We start from the raw sequence: 17,329 nt of genomic DNA on the forward strand, positions 1-17,329 counted from the left end.
GTTAGAGCCCTGCAGCTGTTCCCTACATCCCTAATTCAGACTATATATATTTGCATTTTCAAGGCTGTCTTTGCAAGGCACGGGGCTAGAAACTTTTTGTTCAACATGGAAGCTGAGTATTCTATGTGTAGTCCCCAAACACGAGCCCCATAATCCATCCCTTCTACAGAAAATCCTCTGGCAGAATCCCGAGGCAGGGAAATTCCATGAAAATCCAGAGATTTTTTTCCCCAAATTCCTTCAGTGGAGTGGGAGCAAAGTGTAACATGCTCCACTCTAGAGGTAGTCACGTCTGGCCACCAGAATTCATGGATCTTCTGAGATTTCTGAATCTCGGGGATCTGCAGAAGGGCACAGGGTCGTACATCCGGAAGCCTCTGCAGTGGCTATAGCAGGGGTGGCCAAACCGCGGCTTGTGAGCCGCATGCAGCTCTTTTACAATTGAAGTGTGGCTCGCGGAGCCCCCCACAGCTCTTCTCCCCCCATTCTCCACCTACCAGACTTGGGTGGAGGGGAGCTCAGGGCTTCTGTTTCAGCCGGAGCGGGGCTGAAGCCCCAAGCCCTGACAGGTGCCTCCTGCAGGGCAGAAGCCACGAATCCCAGCAGACACACCCTGTGGAGCTGAAGCCCTGCACCCCAGCAGGTGCACCTGGCTTTTGAACTTCTGAAGATTATCTTATGCAGCTTAGAGGGTCAGTAAGTGTGGCCACCCCTGGGCTATAGCCTTCTATAGCTCCCTGGCAGCATGACTGCGTTGCTTTTTCTACCTGCAGCAGCCATTGGCACACTCCTTAAAGGGGGATTCACCAGCACAAAAGAGGCTCGGTATTAAAACTGATGTCCCCTCTGGCTGTACTAACGCACCTGTAGAATTCCCATAGGCTGCCAATGGAAAATGCACCATCCCTCTCATCCATCCTTACACACAGTCCCAGAGACCAATGGAACTGTGCCATGGAGGTGTCTGATCCCCACTTCCATGGGGCCAGGAGCAGATCAGCACCTGGGTGGTCCCCACCGTAGGTGTATCTAAGAAGTGTAATCTGGCCCTTTATGACTAAGACCAGTATTGTGTATCTGGCCAGGGATGATAGACCACTTTGGAGAGGAATGTGGAGTAGATGCCTGAGTTTCCAGTGCAGAAGCCCTGTGGATGCAGGAACTAACCAGTCTGAAAACCATTGAACCTATCTCTAGTTTCACTTCTTTGGCACAGATGGGCCCTCACTTCCAGAAGAATAAACCTGGGGATAACGCATTTGGTTTGCCCCACAATTACTGGTTTTATCTTTATTTTCAGGTGAACCAACACAGCATGCATAGTCACTTTCATCCTGCACTGGCTCCGGTCATCACTACCTTACAGAACTTTGTCAGCACCAAGAGGCTGTCGGCAGATGCATCTCAGAGAAATTCAGGTACAAACTAGAGAGAGAGATGCCAAAATCACTGTGTGTTATTCCTCAGAGACACGAACCTCTGCTATGCTGGTTTAAAAATAAAGTCCTATATTAGCTGAATCTGGTTTCCTTATCCATCTCCCACAAGATTTATTCTGACATTCCAAACCCCCTGAGCAGCTTCCAGCAAATGCCATTATTTTAAAGTAAATTTCCAGAGAAATGTTTCCTTCTTCTCTAAATATAGACTTCCCACTCCCCTCCCCAGTTTCCCTTACCTGAGGCCCAGAATAGGCAAGATTCTTTCCTATGTTAATAACACTTACTTCTATCCCTGAGAGGGCCTGAAATATTGCCATTTCTTTGCCATGCCTTCCATAATTCACTTCCAGCTTTGCAACTCATTAGCAGTGTGCCCATCCCAAACTCAGGCTGAGAGAACCTTTATACCCCCATAGTACCATTCTGTACTGTATTTGTGTGCAATATAATATAGATATCATCTGTAGAGAAAATTACTTCTATATATTAATCAAAATCATTAACTCTTGAAAGAGACTGATAACATTAATCTTCAGAAACATATCTGATATATTTTAATTAAAGCCAACACAGTTACTGAGAAATCCTTTCTAGAGACTTACCCGTCAAAACCCTGGATCTGAATACTCAAACGTTGAGGCCATTTAGCTCCAGTTTCATATTTTTTGCTTCTAGACCATCTCCAATTCTTTCATACAATTTTAGTGCTTTTTAGCTGGCACTGTAGCTAATTGTCTGCCACGAGGAATCTGTGCCAGCCAGACTGATTAACTGGATGTCTATTATTTACTAATACAGCACAAATTAGAAAAGGAAATCAATAGAACTTTAGCAGGCACAAACCAGACCTATACAGTACCCTTTGTGGTGGGGACACTGTGATTTATGAATAATAAGCTGATCTTTAATGGAGTGCAACACACAATAGGTCTATATTCCCTAGGCCAGCAAAACACTGCTATTTAATAGATTATGTGAGCAACTGCTGCGTACAATGGATGTCACAATGGCATCTCTCAAACAGAGTGATTGTATCCATGTTTATCACTTGATGAAACAGAAATCCTGTCCTTGTCACATGATCAGCGCCCGAAAGGGCTCTGCTTTGGTCAGTGAGAACTTTGGCTAGTCAGCCAGAGATCATTGTCACCTGACAGTGTTATCTTTTAATTATATTATCTCTTAATTACAGAAGCTAATGGTTTGTTTGCTTTTTAGTAGGAGCAGATATGGACCTGAGGACTGTGGAGATAATGAGGGTCAGTGAGTTATTTTCTGAAAGGTGTTGTTTCCAAGGATAGCTGTTAATTTTTCACTACTTTTTGGCATGCAAAACTGCATTATTATTTAATTGGTGTTGGCACTTTATGGTTTTAATTCTAGCTAGATATGTGAGGTGTTGTTACTGAATTAAATATGTCCAACCTGCCTGGGTATCTCAGGTTCTTTTACAGGCTTGGGGCCCTATCCTGCAAACACTTGCTACCAGGCATAGTTCTCTGTACAATGTGGCTGCTTATAGTAAGTGTATAGTAAGTCCCATAGTAATGTGTAGAGGACCAGAATGTCGCCTAACAGAACTGTTGTCTTGAATCACTGAGTGCAGATGGGGACTATATATATATATATAGACACACACACAGCTATACATTGTTACACTGTGAATTGTTTTGATATGTTTCTTCCTTTTAGGGACCAAATGATGCCCTTGGTATCAGTATAGCAGGAGGGAAGGGAAGCCCATTAGGAGATGTTCCAATCTTTATTGCCATGATTCAAGCCAGTGGAGTAGCAGCACGTACCCAAAGGCTCAAAGTAAGTGGAAGGGGGAATATATATCACCTCCTCTAGTATTCACTATTTTATCTTGTGCACGTTTAGAAAAGGAGGTCTCAAACATTTGTAAGTGTGGATCACTCCTGGATAGGCACCTTGTCTCCTAGACCCTCTCCCCTCCCATTCATGGCCAGAGATGGCCGGTGCCTGCTGCTGCTGAGTGCAGTACATCCCTGTGACAATTACATTGATTGTCTATGTGAAAATGTAACATTCCGGAAGTATCTCAATGTATTTGCAACAGTCTCTTAATGCAGTCCAGTAGCTGGGACCAGAGGGGAAAGTCAGCACTACATGACCAGTCAGCTCTCTGCAAGGATCAGAGGCAGTTGCTTCACAGGCCATAGGTGGTCCATGGACAACTGGGGCACCCCTTAGATCTTATACAAAACAAAAACTCTGGCAACACGTAACTGATTTTAAATTGAAACTGACTTTTTCAGGTGCCAAAACAAAAAAAATGACACTTTAAATTCAAAAGACTGTTGCTATTATGTTTCAGTTTTTGATGAACTACTGTGTTGAACATCCCACAATTATTGGGTAGACTTTCAGGATAACTATCATTATTAAAATGATTGCAGTCTATAAGTACTTACGTGAGGAACAAAAATGAGGGGATGGGCTCTTCAATCTAGCAAACAAAAATATAACAAGATCCAATAGCTGGAAGTTGAAGCTAGACTAATTCAGACTGGAAATAAGATGTAAATTTTTAATAGTGAAGCGTAACTAACCATTGGAACAACTTATCAAAGTTGTGGTGGATTCTCCATCACTTGCAATTCTTAAATCAAGACTGAATGTAGATATACACTAGTTGAAATAACTATTTCAGGGAAATCCTACATTATTGGTATACAGGAGGTCTGACTAGATGATCTATTCCTGGGGGAATTCTGCGCTCAATATTTTAAAATTCTGCAAAGTTCTGCATATTTTATTTGTCAAAATAACACAATATAATCATGCCAGTTTCAATTATTTTGGTAATTTTTTTCAAAATACCTGTCAGCAAGTATATCTGTAATAATATAGACCAAAAAAAAGATTCAGGAAATATTTTTTTTTGACAAATAGATTCCTTACTATGCAACTTAATACAGAACTTTGAGTAATTTGTTTAAACTACAATACAGAAACATATTTATTGCACCCCTTAGAAGCAGTATAAAGGCTTGGGGAAGTCAGGGGTAGTGGAGGAGCTGAGGGAGAGGGAAAGAGCCCAGGAATGAACCTGGAGGGTTGTTGGGTGTGGGTGGGAGAAGTAGGAAACAGGTTTTTGGTGGGGGATTGTTAGGGAGTTGGGGAGCCTCCCCCATGCAGATCCTGACTGACACTCTAGCTTCTCCCATTCATTCAGTCAGGCACATCTACCCCTGTCCTTATATGCCCCTGTGTGCCCCTGCACCCTTTTACCCCCTTGTCCCCATGTGGCTCTGCAACCCTCTATCCTCCACATTCTCATGCGGCCCTGCAGTCCCCCCCACCCCCCCATTCAGCCCCTGGCTCAATGCTGTCACCCCACTAGCTCCTGTGCCCCCACCCAGTCTCTCCCCCCTTACTAGCTCTTCTGAGCATCAGTCTGTGAGCCGCCCCACTCTCTGTTCTCCCCCTACACACACCCACATCCTGTGCCTCCTAAACTGGCTCCACGGGCAGGGTGGTGTGATGAACACAGCCGGCTGCTGTGGCAGCGGCCTCTGGTGTGTGAAAGGCAGAACTGCAGCACTTCTGGGGAGGGAATATATTTTATGCACAGGAAAAAAAAATTCTGCACATATGCAGTGGTGCAGATTTCCCCGAGAAGTAATGATCACAGTGACATGTCTGCACTGCAGTTAAATACCTGTGGCTGGCCCATGTCCACTTGGGTTAAGGGGCTGTTTAATTGCAGTGTTGACATTTGGGCTCAGGCTGGAACCTGGGCTCCAGGACCCTCCCCACTTGTGGGGTCCCAGAGCCCAGGCTCCAGCCCAAGCCTGAACATCTACACTGAAATTGAACAGTCTCTTAGCCTGAGACCTGCAAGCCCAAGTCAGCTGACACAGACCAGCTGTGGGTTTTAAATTGCAGTGTAGATATATCCAAGGACCCCTTCTGGCCTTAGAAGCTATGAATCATAATCTATGGAAATTACCTACTTGAAAGAAGAATATACATAATATGCACAGGAAAGCCATGGCTCTGATCCTGTAATGAGATCCACTAGCATAGACCCGTGCTTAACAGAACTCTGCAAGGGTGCTAAGGCCTGGTATATCAGCAGCATACGTTTTTATTAGACTCAAAAGCTTATATATTTACTCATTTATGAATTAATATGGATAGCGTCTGCTTTCTTATATTACAGTTAAAACACACACCTGCACCCCTCTCCTTATCCATGTATGTGGACATACATGTGGCCTTTCCACATGGAATGAAAATGGTTGGTTGCTAATGTCATTCTCCTTACTTGCAAATGTAATCAATAGACTATGACCTCTCTTTGTTTATCTGGGCTGTTATTTTTTTAAGAAATGTGCATTATCCTTACTCTGAAGAATGCTGAATGATCAGTGGAAATACAGAATCCTCACAAAAGACATACTGTATATGAGAAGCATGAGTCTGCAGTGCCAATTTCATAAGGAATTTTAAGCATCCTTAAATTTAATTTTCCTTAATGCTAGTAATTTTCCATTACTGTTGTACTTTTAGGTTGGAGATCGGATTGTCAGTATTAATGGGCAACCTTTGGACGGGCTGTCTCACGCTGATGCTGTTAATCTACTGAAGAATGCTTATGGGAGCATTATCCTGCAGGTATGGCGATAAATTGAACATGCAGCTGCATGAGGGTAGATAAGTGGTGTTCAAAAAAGACTAAGCATCAGTGGCACAAGACATCACAGCGCAGTGGGGTGCTTCTTGATGTCAATTATACAGGATGAAAGCAATAAATTATTATTTTCATTCAAAAATTCTTTATTGCCACCCATACAGACTGTGAGTATGATTATATAAAAGCATAACAGGGGGAACAAAATGACTTGTTGCTACACATGATAAAGCAACAAAGCTTTTAGCTTCCAACACTTTTTTTTTTTAAAGTAAGCTAGCTACAAACATGGAATGACTCCTTTTCTTGTGCTGCTAGACTGGGACTGAGCTGCCCAAAGTGTTAATTTCTTTGTTCGTGGAAGTGAAAAAAACCTAAAACTCTAGTTGGGTTTGGTATAAATTATTACATCTCAATTCAATATATTAGTGTGTAGGACTGATTATCAACCAAATTACAGTACTTGGGTACACCACTGATAAATGTGGCAATTAAGAGTAAAAAAAAAAACTATTGAAGAATGTGTAGTTTTTATTTTTGATTACAGCAGCCCTCTTCTGTTTCTCCAATATACACAACTTGAACCTGCTAAGAGGAAAATACTGGATACAAAAATCTCGTATATAAAAGCTAAGGGTTTTTTCTCTCACATTCACAACTGCTAGATAGCTTAGAATTTGCTTAATTTCTCTCACATTTTGTATTTTTGTTCTCAATACAATGCAGTCCTTTTCCACAAATAAAAAAAAGTTCCTTTTGGGAAACTAAGAAGTTATTTTTTATAATACAATTAGGTAAACAAAGTATTCAGGTATATTAGTGGTGGCTGTAAGTATGATGAACAGGAAATGATTATATTAATGCTAAGTATTGGTACTTTTCATTACTTTTTTATTAAAACAATATAAGTGGAATAGTTCTATCAGGCTGATAATCATGACTGACATGTCATTAAGTAATTGTATTTATTATCAAGTTAGACCACCTCATGGCAAACTGCACTGAAAGGTCAGATAATTGTGTTCACTGGGGTGGAAAGGCTTATTATCGGGATGTCCTGGGAAGGGTGTTAAAGGAGTTTGCAAATGGAAGATTAGGTTCTCGGGGGAACAATCGTCCCTTCTGGCTGTTTTGATGCTTCGGTTTAAATTAATCTGCTTTCTGCAGGTGTAGTAATGAGATAAGAAGCTTTTTACAAGGTTGTTGAACTCTGATACATTCTTACTGCCACAGATTTGTGAATATAGATTTATTTTGCCATCGGGTTTTATTTAACAAGGAAATACGACAACTTTCCCCCCTGCTGGAATATTAGAATACATTTATTTACAACAGCTTCTAACTTCTGAACTATGTGCAATTCTGCTGTTGCCCTGATGACCCCAAAAGGGGTGAATTATGAGCCTGAAACCTAGAACGTGAAACTCACATTAAAATTGTGGCATTCTGGTTTTTGCTTGAGGATTTTACTAAGGGTACGTCTATACTTACCTCCGGGTTCAGCGGTAAGCAATCGATCTTCTGGGATCGATTTATCGCACCTTATCTAGACGCGATAAATCGATCACGGAAGTGCTTGCTGTCGACGCCGGTACTCCTGCTCCGCGAGAAGAGTACGCGGAGTCGACTGGGGAGCCTGCCTGCTGCGTGTGGACCTGCGGTAAGTACTTTGTAGTTCGAACTAAGGTACTTTGACTTCAGCTACATTATTCACGTAGCTGAAGTTGCGTATCTTAGTTCGAACTGGGGGGTTAGTGTGGACCAGCCCTAAGAATCACTGTTTGATGGGTTAGGACAGGAGTTCTCAACTTTTTTTTTTCCTGAGCCCCCTCACCCCCCCCACCATACTATTAACAACTCTAGGGTCCAGTGGGGAGCCTCGCAGCTCTGGGCTTCAGCTGCCCGGCAAAGGGGGCTTGGGGTTTTAGCCCTGCGGGATTCCTGGCTTCGGCCACTGTGGGGAGGGGAGGTCTTGGGCATAGATGTACTTTGATTTCTATTGGGGGTGGGGGGGCAGAGCCTGGTGGGGTATGGGCCATCTCTGCATGGCAGGGCCCTGGGAGGGAGTGCCACCTCCACCCCCTGACTCACCTCAGCAAGCCACCAAGCCAGTCTGGGTTGTGGGAGGAGGGCGCAACCAAAAATTGTAAGTCAAAGCAGGGTGGGGAGGGTCAGCTCAAAAAGTCTGAAAACCTCTCAAAGTGCAGGCAGGGGGTAGCTAGGAGCTGTGTGCAGGCAGTTGGGAGGGGCACAGGGCGTAGGCAAGGGATAGCTTGGGGCTATGTTCTGGAAGGGGACACCCCTCCCACAGCGTCTGCTCCCTGAGGGCTCTACCACCCCTGGCGCCAGCTCCACCTGCCCGGGCGGCTCTTATCGGCTGCACAAGCAGTGAAAGGGGGCTGGATGCTGAGGAGCAGCTGCAGGCACCAGCCAGGAGCACCGCCAGCTTTTTTGCCGCCCTAGGCAGCGGAAGGTCCCGCCCCCGAAATACCGCCCCCGACAGAGGCGGTGGAAGGTCCCGCCCCTGAAATACCGACGACGACCGGGGCGGCTGAAGATCCGGCCGGCGCGGTCGCCGCCCCCTCCCCAAATGTTAGCCCCCTAGGCGACTGCCTAGGTCGCCTAATGGGTTGCACCAGCAGCAGCAGGAGATGGGGGAACACCACAGCTGCCTGTTCCGTGGCATCAGGCAGAGCAGCAGCTGCCCTGCACTGCCGGGCTCCAGCTACCTGTCTCTGACCTGGCCAGGCGTCTGAGAAGCAGGTTTGCTGTCTCCTGGAGTCATCTGAATCGTGGCTGTAGAGTGCTCACCCAGGAGAAGTGAAAAGCGAAAGCTGTTCACTAATGCGTGGCCTTTACTAGCTAATGTAGAGAGGCATTTCTGAGCTCCACATTTTTACATGGCTCCTTTACATGGCCCACAGAGAATAAAATACGTTGCAGGAATACAGACAGTGTCTAGAAGAGAAGGGGAGATACTTTATTGGAGACAAGGCATATAAACAGAGAACTTGAAAGAATGGATTGAGTTGAAGCCCTCTATACTTCTATGTTTCACTGAGAAAGTAAATCATCCTTGAATTTAGCTTCACCTTACATTTCACCTTTCATGTCACTGGTTTCATCTAAAGTATTAAATTCCTGTGTGTTCTCTACCCTACTACTGTATGTGAATTGCCCACATAGCGATGGTAGTTGAATGTGTGTTTGTGGGTGAGATTACCCAGGTATAAGGTGTAGAGGGAGAAGGAGACATTAGAATTTGTGGGGGCAGAAGGATTAAAATGAGGGCCAGATTTGCTCCCTCCAATGAGAAATAAACAAAAAACCCAGAGATATGGGGGAAAATGAAAAGAAAAATTGAGATCTTCATTCAGTAGCTTCCAACAGATTGGTCCTTTGGAAGGTTAGAGTTATTTTGCTCTACAGGATGAGTAGGAGTTTCAGCCTCATGGATGCTTGTATCTCTGGGATTCACCAGAGATCAGGGCCTTCGGTTAGATTGCCTTTGCTTCGTACTAGCTCTGATGCCCCATTTGTGTCCCTAAGACCTTCCTAACAGCTCTGGGGCACCATTATGTCCCCCTGATGTGGTCCCTTCATCTGCTGTTGACCTTGGAACCCGGCCTCTCTCCACCCACAATGCAGGAACATGTACAAAACTTAATATTGTATGAGGCCCCAGGGTAATCTGGCCTTAAATTAGAATAAAAGTGTTGTGCTGTATCCTTGCAGAAAATTGGTGGTCCTCTTACATTTTCTTCATGAATCTGTGATTTGAATGTAATTTGAGTTCAATTTATAAAGGACTTAAAAGATTTTAAAAATATTTTATATGAAGTTTTGATTGTAAAAAGTAGCCATTTTTCTTAACATACTCAGTATTTGTTGTGTAATAAGTAAAGATGATGTTTAGCAGTCTGACCCCTTGCTGACATTTTCTTGCATCCTGACTTTCAGGTTGTAGCCGACACCAATATCAGTGCCATAGCTAGCCAATTAGAGAGCATGTCTGCTGGATGTAATCTTAACTCCCCTACTCTTGATTGTCATTCTGAAGATCCAGAGTAAGTATGCACTCTTTGATGTTGGAGTACTCTAGTTCAGAGTACTGCCTAAAGGATACTCAAACATTTCCATTCCCTTGCACAGGCCTGGACAGTGTGTTTGCTCTCTTCTCTTGTCATTTCTTTTTCAACTAATTTTTCAGCACCTTTAAAATGCTCACTATTGTCCTCTACTGGCGAGGAGTGGAACCATACCTGCCTTCATCTGGTAATTCAAGTGTGAAACTTCATGCTTTTGTTTTTGATAGATTTCCAAAAAGCACATCTCCGTAGATTTTCCAGTTGATGTGTTGTCATGATGGTTCTGCTCCTGTTTCGCAGCTTCCTCTTTGAAATGAGTTATGACAACTGCAGTTCAAAATAATCCATCATCTTGGGGATTAAACAAGAAGAGGTTTTCCGAAAGCAGGGGGGTTGATGTAAAAGTTCCAAATGTGCATGTATTTTGCTGAGCTTGAAGATATTCATTTATATTAAAGGGATTCTGTCTTCCATTAGCTTTTTCATTGTATTGTTCCTTTAGTCAATAATAGTAATGCTTAGCGCTGTGGAAAAACAAAAAAATCACAAATATTATCTCAAATTGTTGCATGAATGAGATTTGTCCATGCCTCTCTTGTGTTCTCTTTCCATGAATGTACATCCAGCCAATTTGAACTCTCACAAATATTTGAAAAAAGGGAGTTTTCATTTGAAGTTAAGAAGTTGTGGGAACTATTTTAAGCTTGCACATGCTAATATTTGCATTGAGTGCTTGTGCACTTCTCCAGTCAAAGAGCACAAATCAGATTGTTTTGACCAACTCAGATTAGCAAAATATCAAATACTCTCAGTCCATAAAGTTTAAAAAGTGTGTTACGTCTGTAAATTACCTTGTGCTCATGAACTAGTAATGCTTCAAAACACTGGTGAGATAGAGAAGAAAACCCCATTTTTCATATGAGGAAACTGAGATATGAATGATTATGGGCCCAATACTGCATGTTACTCCAGGTTGGTGGACTTCTGAACCTGCACAGAGAAACTTTCAAAACTGGGGACTTTGTGACTTTTTGGTCCATGCTATAAGGCTGTGATTGAGCTGAAATTAGCACTCAGGAGTTCCTGACTTCCAGTTTTACGTTCTGTCCACTAGACAACATTGCCTCTGAAGTCAGGTGATTATGTTGTGTTGCTATGAAATGATGTTGCAAATTCACTTCTCCTAAACTGGAGCAGAAGATGGACTGTCAGGGAGCAAATCTTATTTAAAAACACATAGCAATTGTGTGGGCCTTGCTCCTGAATCACAGTCTGCTATTGGGGAATAATGTACTCTTTTTTTGAATCCTATTAAAGGAAGTATATAAAAAGTGAAGTCAATGGGACTCTACTTAGGTTCACGGGTCCATGTTAGTGCATTCCAACATGGGATCGGAGCCATGGTTTGTGAAATTATGAAAAACATCTTAAAAGGAAAATGGGTGTATCTATTTGAATCTATTTGAAAGTCTGAATCTATTTGAAAGTGTTCCTGCTACAAAAAGACCCTCACTTGCTATATATTGTTCTTCTAAGTGGTATTCATTGTTTTTTCAGGGCTCCTCAGCCTAAGATTATTGCTTTGGAGAAAGGTTCTGATGGCCTGGGTTTTAGTATTGTAGGGGGATATGGAAGTCCCCATGGAGACCTGCCCATTTATGTCAAGACTATATTTGCCAAGGTATCTTTTTTTTTTTCCTTTTTGCATATATCTTTTAAAAACCCTAAAATTAGGAACAGATAACAAGTCTAATGCAAAAGAATTGTGTCCCAAACTCATTGTCTGGGTATGTGTGATTTGATCATCACTGCCGGGACCCAAAGCTCACTATCAGCTAGCAAGGATGAGGGAAAAGCTGCTATTTTATTATACTGACATGTGGAAAGAGAGACCTTATCTGAGCAAATACATGTTACTCTGTGTATTTGGGAAATGTCTTTAAAATAATCTGTATAAGGCTTTATTTATTTGTAGGTCTCAAAGTGCTGTGCACCATAGGCGCCAACTTTTCCTGGCGCCGGTGGGTGCTTGCATCCCCTCATCCTCGACCCCGCCCCGACTCCACCCCTTCCCTGTCCCCTCCCGCCCCTGCCCCACCCCCATTCCAACCCCTTCCCCAAAGTCCTTGCCCCTATTGGACTCCTTCCCCAAATCCTCACCCCGTCCCTGCCTCTTCCCCGCCTCCTCCCCTGAGCTCGCCACGTTCCCACTCCTCCCCCCCTCCTCCCACAGCTTCTTTCGCTGCAAAACAGCTGTTTCACGGCGGCAAGCGCTGGGAGGAGAAGCGGGGACGGCGCGCTCAGGGGAGGAGGCGGAGGTGAGCTGGGGCGGCGTTCAGGGTGGGGCGCTGCCGGTGGGTGAAAAGCACCCACCAATTTTTCCCCGTGGATGCTCCAGCCCCAGAGCTGTATATGCTACTTATACACTTGTGCACAGCATAGGCGCCGACTCTATGGATGCTCCAGCCCCGGAGCACCCACAGAGTCGGTGCCTATGCTGTGCACAAGTGTATAAGTAGCATTTTACATTTGGGAAATAGTTGCAGAGAGGTTAAATGTCTTGCTAAGGTCACAAAGTTAGTTGCAAAGCCAGAAGTAAAACTCAGGTCTCTGTGGTCAGACGCTCCCTCACATCCATGTTGTGGCCAACTTGGATGAGAAAAGGGGAAGATGCTATCAGCCTGATTCTCCATTGCCCTGTGTGTTGTGAGGTCACTTACACCAGTGCAAACTGGGTATAAAATGCTACTATATCACAACAGTAGTGTTTCACACATTGCACTGGTGTAGATGACTTCACAAGGGGCAGGGTAATGGGGAATCAGGCCCTACGGCTTTGTTAATTTTTAACTTACCTGTTTCCAACTTGGGAAGTGCTCAGCACCACCACAGTCTACCCCTTCTCTCCTTTTTTAACTTTCAAAGTTGTAGTTTCAAAAGCTTTGAAAGTGGCTGTGGGGGTTTTACCTGCTGCGCTCAGCTCTTGTTCAAGAGGAGGATTCCTGCCTGCAGCCTGACAGTCTTGCTTTCTTGCAGCTAAGGTCCTGTGTAAACATGGACCGAGCCACAGAATTTGCATCGGGCTTCAAACTTACCTAAAGATATGGCATGCATGAATCCAAGATCTTGGTTTGGCCCATTGTAAAAATAGGGACTAGTCATGAGGTGCAGATCCCCATCCTAATTTCCCCATCACTCACTGATGTCAAGACCTGGAATTCGGGCTCAACTGAATTCTAGCCCTATTGAATTAGGAATGCTTAACAGAAAGATGTGTTAGCATAAAGTCACTTTTATAGTACAGTCTCAGTGAATTAGACCAAACAGAAAAAATGGTAGGGGGCCGATGTAAGGCTGCATAAATATCTGGAGGGTTCCACAAACATCTCAGGCCAGTGGTTTTGTAGAGTGTTCAGGGCACTTAGAATTGATTTTCTCTTCAGTGAATCCACAAATTTCAATAGAAGAAAAGACTATGGGACTAGTACTTACGTTTCAGAATGGCTTTTTGTCTTTACCTTCAAATAACCTCTTGCGTAGACTCTCTAGGCATGTTTCTAATCACTGGTTTGCTTTATACTGACTCCAAGGCCCATCAGATGCAGCCCAGATGGAGAGAAGACTGCCTTTATAAGCTTTTGGCACAAGGCCAGAAGTTTAGTCTAATTTTCTTGTCCTAAAGCCATCAATGCATTCACGAACCTTGATGTGACATACCTACTGCACAATAATACAAATGATTATTAATAATAATAATGCCTCCTGCCTTTTATGTCTTTGGGAACCTTATGCCTTCAGCAATACATTTAGTTGTTTTAGTGGAACATCTTATAGTGTTTTGCGCTGTTTTATGTAACTTTACCTACATTTTTTTTTTTTTTTTTTTTTTTGGAAGGAAAATAAAGTTCACCCTTGGCACTGAGCAAAAAATAAATAAATAAAACTAAAAGCTTCCAGGTTTCTATAAATACTTTTCTCTTTGATCTTCTATACCAGTTCAGATGCTTGGGTTAGGATTCTTCCCAATAAGCAGATGAACACAGAACAGTAAAGGCCTGGTTTTCATTTGCATGGTGGGCCTGCTAGACTACTTTTGGCAGTCTAAAGGGGCTTTAAAGTGAGTGTATATAACGGGGCCATTGTGTAAATGAGAATCGGGATCTGTAACTTTGAGGGTGTCGCTTCCCACTCATATGAGCAGGGCCGGCTCCAGACACCAGCTTAACAAGCAGGTGCTTGGGGCGGCCAAGGGAGAGGGGCGGCACCTGCGGCAATTCGGGGGCGGCAGGTCCCTCACTCCCTCTAGGAGTGAAGGACCTGCCGCTGAACTGCCGCCACCGATCGCGGCTTTTTTTATTTTTTTGCTTGGGGTGGCAGAAATGCTGGAGCCGGCCCTGCATATGAGAGTCAAGCCATCTCTCAGCTTTCAGGTGTTTCTCTCTCCAGCAGGCCAAGAATACTCACCCTAGAAGGCTGCTGCTGGAGGAGAGCAGGCCTCTGAGGCGAAACAGAAGCCCTGTGGCACACACCCTGTGCAGCTGCCCTAACAGCACACATAAGGCCCTCAGTCCCTCATCCAGTGCCCCACCTCATTATCCCAGAAAAGAAACCAGGGCCAGGTGGGGCCATCCTCCAAATCAGCCACGCATTGCTAAACCCCAGGACCGGCTCCAGGGTTTTTGCCTCCCCAAGCGGCGGGGGGGGAGGGGGGGAGGAAGCCACGATCGCAGTTGCGATCGGCGGCACTCCGGCGGCAGCTCCACCACGCCGCTTTCTTCTTCAGCGGGAATTCAGCGGCAGGTGCTTCCCTCCGAGAGGGACCCGCCACCGAATTGCAGCCAAACAGCCTGACGTGCCGTCCCAAGCACCTGCTTGCTGGGCTGATGCCTGGAGCCGGCCCAGCTAAACCCTTCCACCTAAGGGATGGCTCAGACTCAGAAGTGCTGAGTGGGAAGGGTCTCCGTGCAGAGAGCCATGACAAGCTAGAAAGTCCTAGAAAGGTCCCACTGTCCTTCAAAGGACTCTGCCCCATTAAAGGAGAAGGGGTTCAGGAGCTCCCAGCCAGATTCCTACACTGAGGATTGCAATGGCTCTAGCCATCAGACTAAGGAAGTACAGCCCTCCTTCTGCTTCAAAGACTTGACCCCTTCCTTGAGGAGAAACAGATGTCCCAGAAAAGGACACAAACAGGGCAGCAAATCCCCTGTGCCCCCAACCACCCACATGCATCAAGCCTCTGCCAAATACCATCAGCATTTGCCAGCACGATACTGAGTCATGGCTGCAGGAAAGAGTTGAGGTTTAAAACTGGTAACAAAGAGAATTAATGTTGTTGAGCAGTGTCATGCTGTATTTTTTTTTTAAGTAATTTAGAATTAAATCACATCACATTGTTCGGTCATTTTTGTTGTTTGCAGGGAGCAGCTGCGGATGATGGCAGATTGAAGCGCGGCGATCAGATTTTAGCAGTTAATGGAGAAGCTTTGGAAGGTGTTACTCATGAGCAAGCTGTAGCTATTCTGAAATGCCAGAAAGGATCTGTAATATTAACAGTGTTATCATGAATCTCATTGCACACGTGGAGATGAATGCAATTATTTTAAAACATCGTAGAGCTGCTATAATAATGTACAGTCCTGAGTGAGATGAAAAACAAACTCCAGATAAGATTAGTATATTCTAATCCTATTGCCTCTATTGTTTCATTTAGTCATATAAATGAAGCTTATTGGTCAGTGATTTTTCTACTTCTTTAATATCTTGTGGCTTCTGTTTCCTCTCAACAAGGTTAACTTAGAAAACTTTAATGAACTGTATGTGTTTTACTTTAGTTAAACATCAGTTTATCCCCACCAATGGGAAATCCCTGTTACAATTGCTGAAACTGGAATTAACGCGCGCACACAAAAGAGAATTTAGATCATCATCTGATGAGCAGAAATAAATGCTAAGTGATTTGTCATCTCACTCATTATTTACTTATGCTAATTGTCCTTTCAAGTATGCCAGAAAACATTAATAATGTAATTAAATTACCACAGTTCCAAATATCCGATTCTTCTCTGGGAAAGTGTTTGTGCTCTGCACAGTAAGTTTGACAGTCAATGCTAACTTTTCATATTTATCACTCTGGATAGGTCCATGCCAGTTAGTGATTATTATTATAAATAATAAATAAAATAAATAAATTAATGGAGATATCCTATCTCCTAGAACTGGAAGGGACCTTGAAAGGTCATCGAGTCCAGCCCCCTGCCTTCACTAGCAGGACCAAGTACTGATTTTGCCCCAGATCCCTAAGTGGCCCCCTCAAGGATTGAACTCACAACTCTGGGTTTAACAGGCCCATGCTCAAACCACTGAGCTCCCCCCCCCCCATCATTATTGTGATGAGTCAATTTGCAGCCTTTAACATTTAAAAAAAAAAACTGGGGGGAGGGGCCTGTTTTTTCAGGTCTTTCAAAATCGCCCTAACAGTGTTTTAAGATCTAGATGTGGCATGAGCAACATGTCTTATTCTGTTCTAATTAATTTTTTATTGAAAAAGAAACGTTCTGAAATGACCAAGATGCTCAGTACATGCATTTGTAATTGTGCTGAATTGCAGTACCAGTGTCCACAGTTAGACTTTTAAGAAGGCCAGAGTTTGCCTCCATAATGTGGCACTATAATTCAGCTAATGTGAATGCTAGTAAATTGTGATTCCCACTAGCGCTGAGGGCTAAATGAAGGCAGATTGAACCATTTTGCAAGTTTCCAAAAGTCTGCATGGTGTCAGCTGGTGTGGGAAAGGGACCTTTACTTATCAGAAACTACCACCCATCCAGTATCCTGGGCTTCAGATTGCTAGAACCTAGTTTTGTGCAATGCCACTAAGAGATTTAGCAAGTGAACTTGTAAAGCAAATAAGTGGTAATGCAAGTCCATGCAGTTTAATCTTTCTAACTTTGTGGAGACTGGTGACATGCAGAAAGCACCTTAGTATGATGTAGGGCTAAGAGGGCTAATTTTTAATGATGATAATGATACAGCAAGGAAAAGTGAATTAAAAAAAAGGAAAAGTATTGAAATCGGCAGCTGATTTAATTATCAATTGTGTATGAGACCTTCCTATCGGTAAATGAAACCAGGCTTCCTTT

General features: G+C 43.8%; 1 protein-coding gene across 8 annotated transcripts in view; it reads left to right on the forward strand.

The window, feature by feature from the left end:
* The window catches only part of PATJ (PATJ crumbs cell polarity complex component), a 212,504-nt gene extending 196,265 nt beyond the window's left edge, over positions 1–16,239 (forward strand). For 4 of the 8 annotated variants that reach the window (XM_065555402.1, XM_065555403.1, XM_065555401.1 and 1 more), the window contains 7 exons: positions 1,301–1,418; positions 2,661–2,701; positions 3,135–3,257; positions 5,982–6,086; positions 10,063–10,169; positions 11,748–11,871; positions 15,608–16,239. In XM_065555402.1, coding sequence (XP_065411474.1) covers positions 1,301–1,418; positions 2,661–2,701; positions 3,135–3,257; positions 5,982–6,086; positions 10,063–10,169; positions 11,748–11,871; positions 15,608–15,754 — 765 coding nt within the window. In that variant the 3' untranslated portion in view covers positions 15,755–16,239. The remainder of the gene's footprint in view (positions 1–1,300; positions 1,419–2,660; positions 2,702–3,134; positions 3,258–5,981; positions 6,087–10,062; positions 10,170–11,747; positions 11,872–15,607) is intronic. The other 4 variants (XM_065555408.1, XM_065555404.1, XM_065555406.1 and 1 more) reach the window with 3 other exon arrangements.
* Positions 16,240–17,329: the final 1,090 nt, after the last annotated feature.

Source organism: Chrysemys picta, chromosome 8, assembly GCF_011386835.1.
Source record: "Chrysemys picta bellii isolate R12L10 chromosome 8, ASM1138683v2, whole genome shotgun sequence".
Classification (NCBI taxonomy): Eukaryota; Metazoa; Chordata; order Testudines; family Emydidae; genus Chrysemys; species Chrysemys picta.